Source organism: Euprymna scolopes, chromosome 17 (genome assembly GCF_053919585.1).
Source record: "Euprymna scolopes isolate OS-2025 chromosome 17, ASM5391958v1, whole genome shotgun sequence".
NCBI lineage: Eukaryota > Metazoa > Mollusca > Cephalopoda > Sepiida > Sepiolidae > Euprymna > Euprymna scolopes.
The window spans coordinates 125,569,306-125,586,502 of record NC_136498.1 but is presented as its reverse complement, the minus strand read 5'-3'; the positions used below and the strand labels follow the sequence as shown (position 1 = coordinate 125,586,502).

The 17,197-nt window shown below is 34.0% G+C and overlaps 1 protein-coding gene across 1 annotated transcript in view; it reads right to left on the bottom strand.

Moving 5' to 3' along the window:
* Positions 1–1,050: 1,050 nt before the first annotated feature.
* The window catches only part of LOC145296960 (uncharacterized), a 55,758-nt gene continuing 39,611 nt past the window's right edge, over positions 1,051–17,197 (bottom strand). Inside the window, exon 2 of the mRNA XM_080143182.1 lies at positions 1,051–2,830. Within this exon, the coding sequence (XP_079999308.1) occupies positions 2,348–2,830 (483 nt within the window). The 3' untranslated portion in view covers positions 1,051–2,347. The remainder of the gene's footprint in view (positions 2,831–17,197) is intronic.

The following is a 17,197-nucleotide window of genomic DNA, read 5'->3' as shown; positions in this document are numbered from 1 at the left end:
AATTAGTGAAGTGAACATTAAATTTGTTACACACTCATATTTACCACACGTACCGTTACCAGTGGTTACTTACAGGTGCTCTTCAATTTATTTCAAAATTCAAACCTAAATATGGCGGCCATAGATTTATAATTTGAGATTTACGGTCAATCAGAAATTAAAATTAAAAATAAATACGAGAACGAAAATGATCATGTGTTTTTTTTAGACTTTAAATATATTTAAATAAGTGTACATTCGGCATGTCCAGTTATGCGGGTTTATTTAAGCGACAAGTTTCGTATAACACCGTATTTGATGTGACTGTACAGTAAAGATTTACGCTAGTGAAAGGGTAAGGATTAAGTACTGTCAGATATGCTATGGTGCAAAACACCACCTCATCAGAGACTAACAGATTGAGTGTTTAATATATATTTGGTCCTGTTAAAACAGAATTTATAAATGCCTATTTTTAAAGATGAAATTTTATTGGATATATTCAATTTAAAACAAATTTTATGTTTATGTCTAAGTGTTTTTAATAATTAAGAAGATAATGCATGGTTTCATTTTATGGTTGAACAATTACGATTAAACCTAATTCAAAATCGATAACTATTAGAATTAACTCGGTTAAGTGGAAACCTAACTCACTTCACTAACAATCACGGGATCGGAGAGACTTCGACACATGAACAAATCTGATGCGCATAGTGAAAAACGAACACACGTGAATTTACGCTCGTTAACTATCACGCAATAAGCGATAATGAGTGTTTTTTTTTGTTTATTTCTATAACTTTTCCGCGGCAGTGAGATATCATGCAACCATTAAGACAGGTATATTCCATCTCACTTTCGATAGAGTGTACAGAGTAGGTATGTTTGATTGTGTGAATAAGTCTTCAGTCTGTTTGTCGGGGTTGTGCTTGAAATAAATCACTCCTTAATAAACGCGTTAAATTTACGAATAATAAACACATCTGTTCTTTCTTATATTCAAGAGTCTACCTATAGTATTCGTGACTTCATGTTTTCTTTTGACTATTAAAAAACCACACACACAAATAGAACTACGTTGTTTTATTCTCATAAACATTGCTCTATAAGAAACATTTCAATTTAGTTTCTGCGGGAATGAGATTCAGACCTCCTACGAGGGGCGTTAAAATGACACAACGACACGGAAAGGAAAAGAAATAAAAAACAAAACAAAATGGCGTCTGAAGACGAATTTCGCGCCATTACTACATGCGTCTTTCTCTCTCGCGGAATGACGTCATTATAAATAGGGGGAGGCAACTCTGCATCTTCTACGCGGCCATTAACCAACCCCTTTTGTTGATGCCCTCAGTTTTTTATTATTTCGCTTTCTCGGTCGATTAAATATCGAATCATTTGTATTAAATAATCAGTGGATTGCTAATTAATGTCACTGGTATGCTTCGTTTGTTTAGTACGTTTTCCCAATCAAATTGATTGGCTGCTAGGCTCATCGCCATTTTGTTTTTATTATAAGACGACAGTTAGTTCGTCTTGTACATTATTAGTTTGTTAATCTTTTTCGCTGACAATCGTCAATAATTATTCTTGATAACACAGAAAGAAATGTCCAATATCCGCGGTATAAAATTCTTCATTTCTTTTTCGTATTTCTCTTTCGATTTCGTTGACAAGGTTGGTTGATATGCATCATTTTTTTTTTCTTTCTTTCACGTGTTTACTTTTTTATCTTTTTTATTTCCTGGCGAGAATCTTGCAAGTCTTCGTTTCAGATCCCGAAAATTCTTTAATCCTTAAAACAAATCTAGTTGACCTTTGACCGACACAGACGTCTATCACATGTAAGAGTTTCTCGGAAGCAAGTTTTAAAAAATATTAAAATAACGACAAAAAGCTTTTACATACGATAGCATAATCACAAAAAGTGCCCCTTAATTTACAAATAAATTAAAAAGGTGTTGTAATAGTTTGTTTGTTTGTTTGTTTGTTTGTTTGTTTTCGCGTTACAAAAACTAACAAACGAGGCCGTACATGATTTTTTCATTTTCTAAACAGATCTATATACGTCCAGAATTATATGATAATGTCGGCCAGTTCGTGTACGGCTTTCGTGATTTTTTTCGCATACATAATTAGATTTTTTTGGAGTATGCATTGTTACGTGGTGCCCCTTCTTGGGTTTTAAGGGTTAAGATCAACACTAATCTCTAAGGAACGAAAACACGAAGATCTTTTCGATTTATTGTGTTGGGTCGGACACGTTTTTGTTTAATTTCAGTCAGGGAAAGGGGCATCTCAACAAGATAGCGTTAAAACGTCCAGTTTTTTGGTAATATTTTCGTTGGTAGCACGAGCATGTCTTTTAGACGTGTATACCGGAATCAAATGAGTTCTGTTCTTCGTGTCTGACCCGTTTGGAACTGCTGAATTCACTATCGACGTACATGTTCTTATTGCTGTCCAAAACGGCCGCTGTTTGGCCCTTCTTGGCGTTGCCCGGTTGCGTTGAAGATGTTGACTTTTTCTCGAAGAGTTTCTTCGTGATGCACAGCTTCTCGGTTGCCTCGTTGATGATGTCGTCAAAGTCGCTGGTCGCTTTGGTCTTCGACTCCCCGTCCAACGACAGAGTGGATGGAGAAGGGTATTTGTTGGCCAGTTCGTTCTCTGACTCTTCAAACATCTCAGTTTCGGACACTGACCACTGACTTTCGCTGAGATCGCAAGAGCTAGAGGGCAGTGAACCGCGGCTGGACAGATATCCGCGTTGGACTTTCAGGTCCTCGATGGCTTCATTTAGAATGAGCAGTTGCTTCATGAGGGAAAGATCTTGGTCCATAAGCGATGCCTGTTAAATAGATGAAAAAATAAGAAAAGGCATTATAATCACACTTAAAACTGGACATCAATCACAACAAAATGTAGTTTGCTACTGCAGTTAAATAGGCGACTCGAAGTCCGCCGCAAACATAACATATTATAAAAAAATCATCTTATTTTTATAAAAATAAAATATAAAGAAATCAATAAATATTTCATAAAGTAAAGACAAATTCCAAACAATGAAACATCATTTTATTCATTTAAAGCAAAAACTAATTAAGTATAGTACATTTTTTCATCTGACAGTTTGCTGCGGACTTCGAGGTGCCCATTTCTCTGAATCACCTTTATTTTTAAAAATAATAATAATAATAATAATAATACTAATAATAATAATAATAGGACAAGGCAGCAAAGGACACGTGTAAATACAGCTATGTTTGATTGACTCGAGTCTCCCCCCCCCAGAGAGTTTAAGAATAACAGAGGAACGATTACGGTACTGTTTTTAATATAAAGGATTTTATTTATTCATTTTTCTGGAAAAATCGCTCCAGACAAGGCATATAGCGATTTGATATAATGATCTGTAAATGGTTCAAGATTAAAAACTAGGCAATGATACGTGTTAGGTTGATCACTTTCGACCCAGAAAACAGCAATTCTTTCCCCATTGTCATAAACATAACTCATGGAATGTGAGGACTATCTCTGCCCTCTGGAAGATCTAATCGTCTACATATCGATATATTCGATAACTTCATATGTTGGTAATACAGCACATAAGTCTGTTAAACGTTAACTCTTTTAGGCAAAAAAAACAGTTCAACAATTAGAGTTCTAACAGAAAATAAAATGTATCCAATATTTATTTCACTGTATATATCAGAAAGAAATGATCAAAGTGTGGTATATGTTAACTCCTTAACGCAGAAAGAGTTCGACAACTTGCCAATATAATGTATTTTGTTAAAGTTATTAAGGGTTCCGATACAAAAAAATGTTGTGAATAAATATTTTCTGTTTGGATTATCTCCCCTTACCTTTCCTTGGAAGACTTTCTTTGAATCAATTAAATAATTAGATGACACGCGAGATTGCTTTTTCAGAACTTAATTATAGTTCGAAGCCTTCCCTATTTTAACATTGGTTGTTAATTCTACCCTTCAAGTATAAGCAGAAGGAGGGGGGGAACGGCCTTAAAAAGATTATAGAGTGTAGTCAGTGAAGAACTTACTTTTTTTTAATGACATTCAAAATCGATGTAATTTGAATGAATTAGACACTCTTCATTGATTCAGTCATTAAAAAAATCAACTAAGAGAAGAAAGGGATTGGAAGAAAAAGAAAAGAGGAATGAGAGATGGGGGGTAAGGGTTGTGTACCAGGCCCCGGGGGGTGGGGTAAAGCAGAAATTGAGATATGCGAAACAGGAAAAGGAAGATATAAAATAAACTCTTTGATTATCTACTGAGGAAACACACACACACACACAATATATATATATATATATATATATATATATATATATATATATATATATATATATATATATATATATATACTAGCAGGGGTGCCCGGCGTTGCTCGGGTGTTTGGAGGTGTATGCTGTGCAAAAAAAAGCAAAAAAACAAAAAAAATGGTTAATTTTTTAAAACTTTGACCCCTATTATGACCCCTTAAAATTTATAGTTTCGGGCTCAAATCACTTTATTAAGTTAGATCCAGGTTCAAGGAACCTATATCTAAAATTTCAAGTGTCTAGACCCAAAATTGTCGGAGGAGTTTGGTAGAGTTCTTAAAGGTCAAATCGTTGAAATTTGACCCCTTAATAGCCAAATTTCTGGCTGACACCCGTCACATCGATTTTCCCAAATCTCAGTACCCGGTATTTCAAATTTCGAGTCTATAGACTAAAAATTGACAGAGTTATTGCGTAGGGAAATGTACACAGACAGACAGACACACAGACAGACAGACAGACAGACAGACAGACACGTTCACTTTTATAGATATATAGATTTGTATGTATATATCATATGCTACTGGTACCATGTAACCCAGTACTACCTTCCTCATGGTCGGGTCACCGGTGACTAAACTGGACTGGTTTCCCCGCCAGACTTGTTTCGTGAGGAGGGTGGCTAGTCTCCCTGAAGGATTAAAAAAAAAGAACTTCCAAAGGGCGAATGAACCCTTTTTCGGGGTCAACGGCCAACTAGCACTGTGTGTGTGTGTGTGTGTGTGTGTGTGTGTGTGTGTTGGGGTGGAGAGGGCTCCCGTAAGCCGTGGTGAAGGCAACCTTTCTAGGAGAAGCAAATCTCTGATTTAAAAAAACCATAAAGTGGGAGACCAGTACCCGCATTAAGCTGGTCTGCAGTTTAACTTTTTGCTGGTTATCTTGCTCTTGCTTGTTGCTGGATCTCAATATTTTGAAGCGAGAGAAAGACTTAGCTGTCGTACAAAGCTAAGACTAATCTGTGTATAGATACTCCCTCAGCCATTTTTTGTCTATAAAAATGGTCCTGTGCCGATGGAAAAGTGACGCGTGGAGGCTTGAAATGCTGAAAGCGTGTAATAATTGATCTCAATGACCATCTTCAGTGTCATGCCTGCTTGAGCGTGTGAATTCACCGGTAGGACTAAAAAAAAAAGTCATTTTTGGGCTCATATGTCTGAGGGAGTGGCACTCGTCTGAGAAGACGTTGCAATCATCAATCATCATATATATATATATATGAAAAATAACCTACATAGTTTTTTTTATTCTTAAATTGTTTATTTCCATACTTTGTGGATCAGGCGCGAACGCAGACCCCACAATTTTAATGAACCACCGTTCTGCCAGATCAAACATACCCATTTCTGTGTCTCGATACATCTTCTATCATTATATGTAATCAGTTTTTTATAATAGTCAACCACATAGGAGCCTATTCGTGACCAGATACACACACACACACACACACACACATTCAGCTTTATATTACAGATATAAAATGGCTGTTAGAAAAGTTTGGGCGTGTCAGCATTAGATCAATCATTTCGATCCACAAATGAATTAAGATCGAATTTCGATAAGTAAAGTAAAAATAAATGCATTTTATTTACAAATAAACGAGATGAAATCATTGGTTTATTTTTTTTATCGAGCATAAAAAATGATTCAGGGTGTAAAAGGTCAAAAAGAATCGTACCCGATCACGAATCTATTCATCCTCGGTCATAGTTTTCAAAACTTGATAATCAACATGGGAAAATATTGTATAATGTGGTCGAATTAATTTGATTACATTCGACGCAAGCATCGTTAGTTTTGCATCGGGAGAGGAAATAGATAAAAGCTCTTGTTAGAAAAGGGGCAGTTGAATTCTGCTGTTTTTTTTTTGTTTTTTTTTTTTAAATTTTGTTCGTGTTTTTTTTTTAATACTCCGATATTTTTCTATTTTTTAAAACTTTCTTGTTTTTTCTTTTTTTGTTTTGTTTTTTTAAATTTTTTGTTACTTTTATTTTTTTCTTTTGTTTTTTTCTTTTTTTTTTTTTTAGAAAAATACTTCGATAGTCCTCTTTGAAGTCCATTTCATATCGATCTGAATAAGGGTGGGTCCAAAATATTTTGAATCACCCCTTTTTTAAAAAAAAAATCATTATTTTTATTTATGAGGTATATTAATCGTAGTAGATCTACCCAGCCTAACCTTATAATGTAATAGGCGGAAGGTCAGCGTTGCCCGTTCGTAAAATACGATTAAATAATAATTATAAAAACGAGACTTGTGTGCCATAAAAAAAAAAATCGACATGGTGAACTCGCGTAAGAAAGTTGAGAATTTTTAAAGATAGAAGAAAGAAAAGAAAAAAGGCTGCATGGTGGATGTGAACTTTCAAAAGCAAAGGTCTTAAACGAACACATTATCGATCGGACCTCGACGACACATATGTTATCACGTCGCAAATTTAGCTATTTTAAATGAAGAAACGAATCGACAAACATATTTAAACAAAACGACATGTTTACATGAAATAATCGACGAATCTATCTAATTTTTCGATATCACGTGTCCGTGAGTTCGCTCTTTCTAACGGTACCACGTTTACACCGCGTCGATGTAGATGACAAAAATTTTAGCGGACATACAAACACACACACACAAACAACTTAGATTTATTTAATAGAAGATGTGGGTAGCTGTTTACTCATTCTCTGAATTTCCGCGTTTTATTGGAGGGGAGCGATAATATCACGTACAACAATAGTTACACAAAAAATTATAAAAGACCAGTTTTTCTTTTGCATTTTATTATTTACGAGGTTGTCTCCCCTTGTAGCACGTTATAAAATGAGTTTATATCCTCGTGTATTTGTTTGTATTAGACTTGTTTGGATATCAATTTATGCGTAACGTGTGTACAATTCAACTTGCTCTAACTTACCGTTCTTTTTTGTTTTGTTTGTTGTGTATAAAAATGCGCTGAATACAACGGTTTTAGGCAATATGTTATTCTGAAATTGTATTAAGATGTGTCTCATATGATTCTCTTCAAGTTAATTCTAAATGTTAAATTTTTACCTAGTAAAAAATGTAAACTATAAATAAGTGTAAATTATTAACTTTTCCGATTATATTTTGTAACAATAAATATTATGACGCCGGCAAGACAAAAAGAAAACAAACGCAGCTAGAAATGTCTTTAAAAAAAATTATATTTACAGGAAAAGATTGGAAGGAAAGAAATCAAAGTTTCTTGCAAATAGTCGGCATTTGTGAGAACTTATCTTAAAGATGCATCTTTTTAACAATTATATATATCCTTGTTGTTTTGGCTAGGTTGAAGAAATAGAACCTGGTTTTCTATTTCTTCAATTACTGATTTTACTCTTCACGCGTTTCCTGTTGTCTTGATGACCGATACAACAACCATCGGCCGTGTTTTCTCTCAGGACTACAGCAGGTAAAACAGGAAGAAACTTTGTAAAAACTGTTCTCGTGGGAGTTCCGTGATAATCTAAAAAGGTAGCCAGGGCTTGGCCGCTTCTCATCCTATCAGAGTGCATTCCGTTAGCAACTCCGTAATAATTTCAATAATATTGATAATAGAACATTTAGTTCTCTCCAAATGCAAGAACTGTGATACCAGGATCGGAAAGTGGGATTAAGAAGGTGGGCCACTCTGGCCTGCATTCCCCGGTAAATGCGCCTCAGGCGATTATCAATAAACTAACGCCTTCTCAAAAAAAGAAGGCAAAACCTGGGAGGATGGACCTCGTAGAATTGTAAAGAGCCAGCATTACACCACAATCAACAGGGGCCAGGTGCTTACAGGAATTATCTAATTTCTGTTGATTTTGGGGCCATGTATAAAACTCCCTCGATAATAATATCGATGATAGACTCGACCATTCTAGGAATAACATAGGAAGCATACAACAAGATAGAAAATACTACCCTCTAAGTGTTAGAAATGTTGCCTATCAACGGTGTGTACGTTGATTAGTATACAATAGCTGTGACTAATCTTAGAAATACTTAGCGAGTAAATTACGAAGAATAAAAAAAGCCTGACGAACAAAGTTTTTTCTATATTTTCTTTCTTTTTTTTTTACATAGTACCTTCCTGCCCAACAGACGAGTGTTTACGTACCCCGTCTGAATTCATCCCCTTCCTCCTTTGCCTTTTACGCGATGCGAAAGCTAGCAAACAACGCTCAGGAAGTTGGGGAAGGGGCAGTTTGGGATGCGAGGATGCGGAGAGTCTGACAAAAAGTTGACCTGACGTCGACCTCTTGAGCTTCAAGTAATGGCACCCATGGCACGCGATAGAATGTGTTAAAAATTTATTCGGGATCCAGTCACTTGGGTTAGGTAAACTTTGTAAACCCTGGCCCGATGGATAAGTCAAACATCTACGATTACAGTTCAAGAAATATCTAAATATTTTATCTAAAAATAGATACATTATATTTCAAAGAAAATTTAGTCTCCAAGGCACAGTTTATTTTGTTATTATTTATTGTTAATGGTACTAGCCGGCGTTGCTAGGGATATTGTAAAGTTATTTTAGTGTTTAATCTTGATTTGTGTGTACGTGAGGTAGACAACTCCAATTATATCCCTATTTATTTGCCTTCTCACGAGGGCCGAGTTAGAGATCGGTTTTTAATGAGGAAAATCCAGCTTCTCATAAAGGGGATTTGTAGATAGTAACAAAAAAAATCGTCTCAGTCATGAAGTACTTCTCTTCCACTGACCGAGGACAGGAAAGGTGACGTGTAGCATCAGAACAGATACTACATTGTGATTTTGGCCGGATTATCTTATTTGGTTAAAAATGTTGATCTTAATTTTTGGGAGATTTGGTGCAAATGTGCAGAGATGAAGAAGTTATGTGGGTTAGACTAAGTAGATATCGAAATAACTCCTCCTTTGCAAAAAAAAAAAGATTAATTAAAAAAATGTAATTGAGTAAGTTATTATCTTGCTAGTAAAATATTGCATAACAATAACATGAAATGCGAATAGTCATGAGCAAAATTCTGATTTATTGTTTAAGCGTTTTAGGTCCGACAAGATAACTTTATATATATATATATATATATATATATATATATATATATATATATATATATATTTGTTTACGGAAAATTTTTAGATGAGACAAGTCATTGGTACCGTCGGTTTAAAACCCGATAATTAGAACCGTTCTAGATACCCATATCAATCTCTCTTCAGCCAATACTCATCTCTGACTATGTGGTAAATTTCAAACCCGAAAATTAGAACCGTTTTAGATGCCTATATCAAGCTCTCGTCAGCCAATACTCATCATCTCAGAGATGAGTATTAGCTGACGAGAGTTCATATGGGTATCTAAAACAGTCCTAATTATCGATCGGGTTTGAAACCGACGGTACCAATGACTTGTCTCATTTAAAAACTTTCTGTAAACAAAAAAATATATATAAATACGCTCTTATTTTCGATTTTTCCTTATAATTGAGCACTGCTGGATTACCTTTTCCAAAAAAAAACTAATTATATATATATATATATATATATATATATATATATATATATATATATATATATAACCTTAGGTTATTGTTTGCCAGAGGTTAAGTAACCAATGAGGTTTAACAAGGTTAATACAAAATATGTTGCTACACAGTCATGAGCATGTTTTGATCAGCTAGTTACCAGTAACTAGAGACCTCCTTAAACGATACTGTAGAGCAAATATGCGTTTTATTTTTTATTACTGTTTGTGTTTTCTGTTTAGTTACATTATTGTTTCAGCTACGCGACCGTTTTTTGGTCGTCATGTAGCCTCCTCTTTTCTGTAAAGTCTGAGGAGGCTACATGACGGCCAAAGAAACGGTCGCGTAGCTGAAAAAATAATGTAACTAAACAGAAAAAAAACGGTTATAAAAAATAAAACGTATATATATATATATATATATATATATATATATATATATATATATATATATATATGCCCATACTTTTTCTGTCTCTCTCTCTTTCTCTCTCTCTCTCTTTCTCTCTCTCTCTCTTCCTATTTTTTTTCCCCCTATATTTTCTTTTCTCTATCTCTCCTCTCAACGTCCTCTTTCTTTCTTTTATTCGACCATCACATAAAATGAGTTATTGGAATCGAAGGAAATTTTAATGACTAAAATTACAAAAAAAAAAAAAAATTATTCCTTACAATAAAAACGATTTTCATAGAAATACAATCATTATCTGTTTCGAATAGTCATTTTTTTTTTTGTTGCGTACATATAAATATTCTAACGTTTACTACGTTCCGCAATTAGTCTGTACGGTTCAAAGCGTGTTCTTCTTTTTTTTACAAGAGAATCTCGGAATTCGTAATTTACGTAGGCCCACGCTATAATCTCTGAGCTAAGCCAGCGAATTCTGTTAATGTTGCTGAAGAAAGAAAAAAAGCAGAAAAAAAAAATCAACAAAAAAACATCATGAACATTACAGTTGAGGGTGGGGTACAATCGCTTTCGTTATACGCCCTGGTGAAACTTTCATTTCCCTTTTTTTCTGTTAAGATAAAAGACTGGGTTATTTGGCACGCTCCTTCTACAACTCTTTCTTCCTTTACTACTGTAGCTGATAATACTACTACTACTACTACTACTACTACTACTACTACTACTACTACTACTGCTGCTGCTACTACTGCTACTACTGTCAGTTTTCCCCACTCTTTATCTGTGTCTAAATCCAAATGTAGATTCCATGAGCAGAGCTTCTTTCTCAGAAGTGCACGACTGTGGAACTCTCTTCCGTTTGCCTGTTTCCCACCTGACTACAACGTGGATGTCTTCAAGTCCAACATAAACAAATTCCTGACAAACCGCCCCCTTAAGTAAGACACTCTATCAAATCTCCAATACTAATGATTACTACAATACTATCTCATTGATTACTGTACACGCAATAACCCTTATCCCTGAGTGGCCTCCGGGCCTTGATAAGTGGTGACCCCCCATGTAAATAAAAAATAAAAATAAAAAATAACAACACTAATAATAATAATAATTGTACAACCTTTTCTTTCCACTTCCTCTTTTTCTTTCTTTCTTTCTTTCTTCTTCTTTTTCTGCTACTACTACTACTACTACTACTACTACTACTACTACTACTACTACTACTACTACTACTACCACCAATAATAATAATAATGATGATGATTATGATGAGTGTTTAGTTAGTTCCTTGCCACTGCAAGAACTTAAACACCATGGTATGAAACTGGGATTGAGACGTTAGCGCCCCCTGAGGAGGGGCACCCTGGCCTGCCAAAAGTGCTTGGGCAGCACCGTCGGTATTCCCTGGTAAGGGCGCCTCAGGCCGATTAGCATTAAAAAACTAACCCCTTCTCAAAGAGATAAGGCTAGGCCTGGAAGGATGGGCCTCCTAGAACTGCACAGGATTAAATTCCCACCGCAAAATCAACAGCGACCGGATCATTACAGGAACGGTATAATCCATTAATTTTGGGGAACCCAGGATAAAAATCCCTATCTGAGATTATAATATTAATCATGATAATGATGATGATGATGATGATGATGATGATCTATATATCTATAAAAGTGAAAGTGTGTGTGTCTGTCTGTCCGTCTGTGTACATTTCCCTACCAAATAACTCTGTCAATTTTCCGTCTACAGACTCGAGATTTGACTTAAGGAATATTGAGATTTGGGAAAATCTTTTTAATCGGTTTTTGGCCAGAAATTTGTCTGTCAAGGGGTCAAAGTTCAACGATTTGACCTTTGAAAACTCTACCAAACTCATCCGCCAATTTTGGGTCTAAACACTTGAAATTTTAAACGTAGGTTACTTGGACATGGATCAAACTTTATGATTTAATTTGAGCCCAAAAAACTAATTGTCAAAGGGTCAACACTGGGGGTCAAAGTTTTAAAAAGTTGACCTCTGCCTGCGGTCTCTACGAAATTACTCAGACAAATTTTTGTCCTAAACATTTGAAATGTTACATAAAGTGTATTCACACGTAGGGCAAGTTATGCACAGTACATAGGGCCAGAGCACAGCCGGGCTGAATTGATGATGATGATGATGATGATGATGATGATGATGATGATGATGATGATGATCGTACATTCTATTTTCTTCCTACTTAACCAACAATAATGATGATGATTATGATGACGACGACTATGCCAATAAAACGTACTTTCTAGGGGAAATAGTGTCTGCTAATTTCCCAGCTGTCAGAATGAGGGCCTACGCATCTTCATTCAAGCATGGTTTACGAATGAAAAACCCACGTTATTCTACGATCTCTGACCCTAACAATCAGTTTCGTCTTTTCTCCGCACTCTCTCTCTCCCTCTCATTCTCTCTCTCTCTCTCTGTCTCACCCGCACCTCCACCCTCTCAGAGTAGTTAATTTAATTTGAGTTAGTCGAAGAACAGTGCCTGTAACATATGCGAGACAGAAACGTATTTTTCATCGTCGAGAAAGAAAACCAATTGAAGCAAGGAATAACGAGTGGCCATCGACATCTGTTTGTCGAAAATTATATCCAATTTAGTTTTACTAATGGAAGAACGAAAATTATGTAGACATTTCTATGTCTTTGAACTAAAAGTTTTTTTTTTTGTTCTTTACTTTTCTTCCACATAAAACGACTGGATCTGACACAAGGTCAATTATTTGAGAGAAATTTGTCATTATTATCTATCCATATCAATATACTTAAATTTAATTGTATATATATATATATATATATATATATATATATATATATATATATATATAATTGTTCATCTACCCGCACTGATGAGTTGTGAAACAGCGAAACAGTACTGTATCTGGATAAATTTAATGCTCCCTATCTTAGGTAGAGCATTTGGAAGTGATATACAAATCACCATTAGCCTATGAAGCGATGCTCTTTCTGTAAACAAATTGGGCGTAGGTACTTTGGACAATGTCAAAACATTGTTAATTCACTGCCCGCATAACAGCAGCCGTATAGCGCAACGGTTAGAAACTCCGACTGTCGTTTGGGCGATCGGATTTCGATCCTAGCTTGAGGTTGTTGCTTGTCTAGCCGCACTAATGAGCTGTGAAGCAGCGAAACATTACTGTATGTGGATGACTATATATATATATATATATATATATATATATATATATATATATATAAAAGAGTAGGTAGTAGTTTGTTTGAAGGATTGTTGGTAAAAAAATATATAGAATTTTTTTAAAAGCCAAAAACAATGCGGAGAAAGACCGGAATCATGAAAGTAAAGAATTGAAAAACAAACAAATGTAGACGGGTATGCTTGAGTAGAGGAGTGCCTAGCCGTTTATTCGTCTATCATTCTTCACCTGAACGTATAATTATTTATAACCAAACATAACTGAAACATATGTAGCCAAACAAATAAAACAGTAATAAAAAATAAAACACATATTTGCTCTGCAATAGTATTGAGCACTCTCTTCAAGTTTTGACTACTTACCAGTTTTACCACACATATATATATGTATATATATATATATATATATATATATATATACATATATATATAAACGAAAGAAAAAGTCATAAGCCATATATATATATATATATATATATATATATATATATATATATATATATAACTACTTCATTTACTCACATAAAATTAATATACGAAAGTATAGATTTATGCGTAAACTTTAAGTATTTACTTCAAAAGTGCTCAATGCGTAGGTAGAGCTAGTTAGTAATTTATAAAATATATAATTGCGATTATGCTTACTCGCCATATATATTTTATAAATTACTATATATATATATATATATATATATATATATATATATATAAATATATATATATATATATATATATATAAATATATATATATATATATATAAATATATATATATATAAATATATATATATATATATAAATATATATATATATATAAATATATATATATATATATATATTTATATATATATATATATTTATATATATATATATATATTTATATATATATATTTATATATATATATATATATATATATAAATATATATATATATATATAAATATATATATATATAAATATATATATATATATAAATATATATATATATATATAATATATATATATATATATATATATAAATATATATATATATATATATATATATGGCTTATGACTTTTTCTTCAGCGTTTTCTATTTGAGTTATAGTTGTTGAAATTCAAGATGAGTTGCAGTGGTTTCAACGTAGGCATGACCTTCTATGAGAAGAACACGGTCTTGCTACAACTGTCTTCGTGTTTTTCTTCTTCTGCTTCCATTCGCTGTTGAAGCATTATAGAATGTGTGCTTTTCGTTAAGTAGACTAACGAGACATAATTAGAAAGACGAAGCAATGCGAAAGAAAGGAATGAAGAAAAAAAAAGAAAGAAATTAGTGATAAGGAGAGAAAGAAAGAAAGAAAGAAAAAAGAAAAAGGAAAGTATTTCTTTTCTTTTCTATTATTGGTCTATATCATTTCGACTTTTGGGACGTTAGGTTTAACTTGTTTACGGCATATCAACTCTTTTTTAGGATTATTTTATGTGACACACATAATCAGAAACAGCTCTCATTGCATACGGATATTTGATATTAGGTCGCAATTATACTTATATCTGGGAGATATACGCGTTTATACATTGAAAAAAAACTATCATTTCATAATTGCAAACCATATAATGCATTCAAAGAGAGTAAAAAGCGGACATTGGCCACATTTGACAGCCTCATAACTAGCGATGGGACGATTCCAATATTTTTCCCGATTCCGATACAATTACCAATTCCGCGCTAAATTCCCAATTCCGATAGAATTACCGATTCCGATTCTTTATAAATCTGTACTCATTTAACTATAAGATTGTTATTTCTCCCGATTTTCGTAAAAAAAAAGAAAAAAGAAAAAAAAAACATGTTAAATATGCATATATTTTCCTAAACGTCAAAATACACTTGTGGAGGATGATCTATCGATTTTAGCTTCACTGGTATTTTGAAATCAATAAATATTTACTATTTTATCAATATTACTAGCAATGAAAGATTTTGGTTCAAACAAAATAAAATGAAAAAAACAAAAAAAAACAAAAAAACAGACAATTAAAAGAATCGTTTTGCATCGGAAAATAGTCATCAATTTTTTTCGATTCCGATACCGATTCCGATACCGATTCCGATACCCCCCCAAATCTTCCGATTTTTCCGATTCCGATTAATCGTCCCAACACTATTCATAACACTTGCTTCTCCTATTTTTATTTATTTATTTATTTATTACATTCACACCTAACAAGGCATATCGCCACTTGGACGTAAGGGGCTACAATTTGGGACCATGCCTGGGAAAGATTAACAAGATGTTGGTTTGCGTTATATTCGAACTTCTGCATATCAGTACAGTCAGGGAAGCAGGTAGCAGGAAGGGAATTCCAAAATCTAGCCGTTCGAGGGAAGAAGCGATCAGAGTAGAAAGCCTTCAGGCATTTAGGGACCTTAACACTGAAGAGGTGTTATTTTTCGGCTAAGCGTGTTTGTCGGGTGCATGTACATCGAGGGGGCACAAGTGCAACAAGTTCATCAGAGAACATTCCATTAAAATACTTGAAAAACGGATACACTGATGAAACATTGCGGCAATGTTGCATCTCTGTGTTTGTTTTACAAAAAAATTTAATGGAATGTGCTCTGATGAACTCACTGCACTTGTTCCCCCTCGATGTACATACCCCGACAAACACGTTCAGCAACAAAATCCCACCCCTTCACTATGAAGGCCCTGCATGGCGGAAAGCCTTCTAATTTAATAGCTTTTTGCGGGTTTGTATTACTGTACACATAGATTCGAAAAAGTTGTCAAAAAACAAATATATAACAAATAAATGTTATCAAAGGCAAGATAAGTTACTTTTCTACCAAACTGGATATATTTTTCGTGTTTTTATTCAATGTAACATGTTTATTCAGCTCGAAAAACATACAGCGTTTACCGATGTATTGGAACATTCAAGATGGCGTCTTATTCTCTTTTTAACACGGTAAGTGTGGGAAAAGGTGTTATAAATAAAAAACTAGAAAAAATACTATTAAAAACCCGCCGAATATATGTCAACCTATGTCACGGTAACATATATTGAGCGAGTTTTTAACAGTATTTTATCCGGTTTTTTATGTATAACATCTTTTCCCACACTTACGGTGTTAAAGAGAGAATAAGATGCCATCTTGAATGTTCCAATACATCGGTAAACACTGTATGTTTTTCGAGCTGAATAAACATGTTAAATTGAATAAAAACACGAAAATTATATCCAGTTTGGTAGAAAAGTAACTTATCTTGCCTTTGATAACATTTATTTGTTATATATTTGATTTTTGACAACTTTTTCGAATCTATGTGTACAGTAATACGAACCCAAATGTTTGGTTCGGATTTATAGATTTTGGAATTCTTTCCGTTTCCTCTTTCCCCGACTCTACTGACATGAAGAAGATTAAATGTAATGTAAACAAAAATCTTGCTAATCTCCTTACGTAGGCCTCTATAAACATAATCGCAAATGGTAGTTCTTACGTCAATGTTGCGATATGCCTTTCAAGCTGACTGACGGACTGAGCTTCTAACATCGACGTTTGGTCGAATTTACTTTTATCACAATAAAATCTTGGTCTGCCCATTTTTGTTTTTAGCTCCTCTTATGTCAGGTCCCCCGCTGGCAGTGTAAATATTCGAGCGGATAATCTCTGGGATTTAACACCGGTCGCCATTGTCGTTCGGCTTAGGTTGAATAATTGCCAGGTTGGTTCAACGGAGCCAGATTAAGCCGA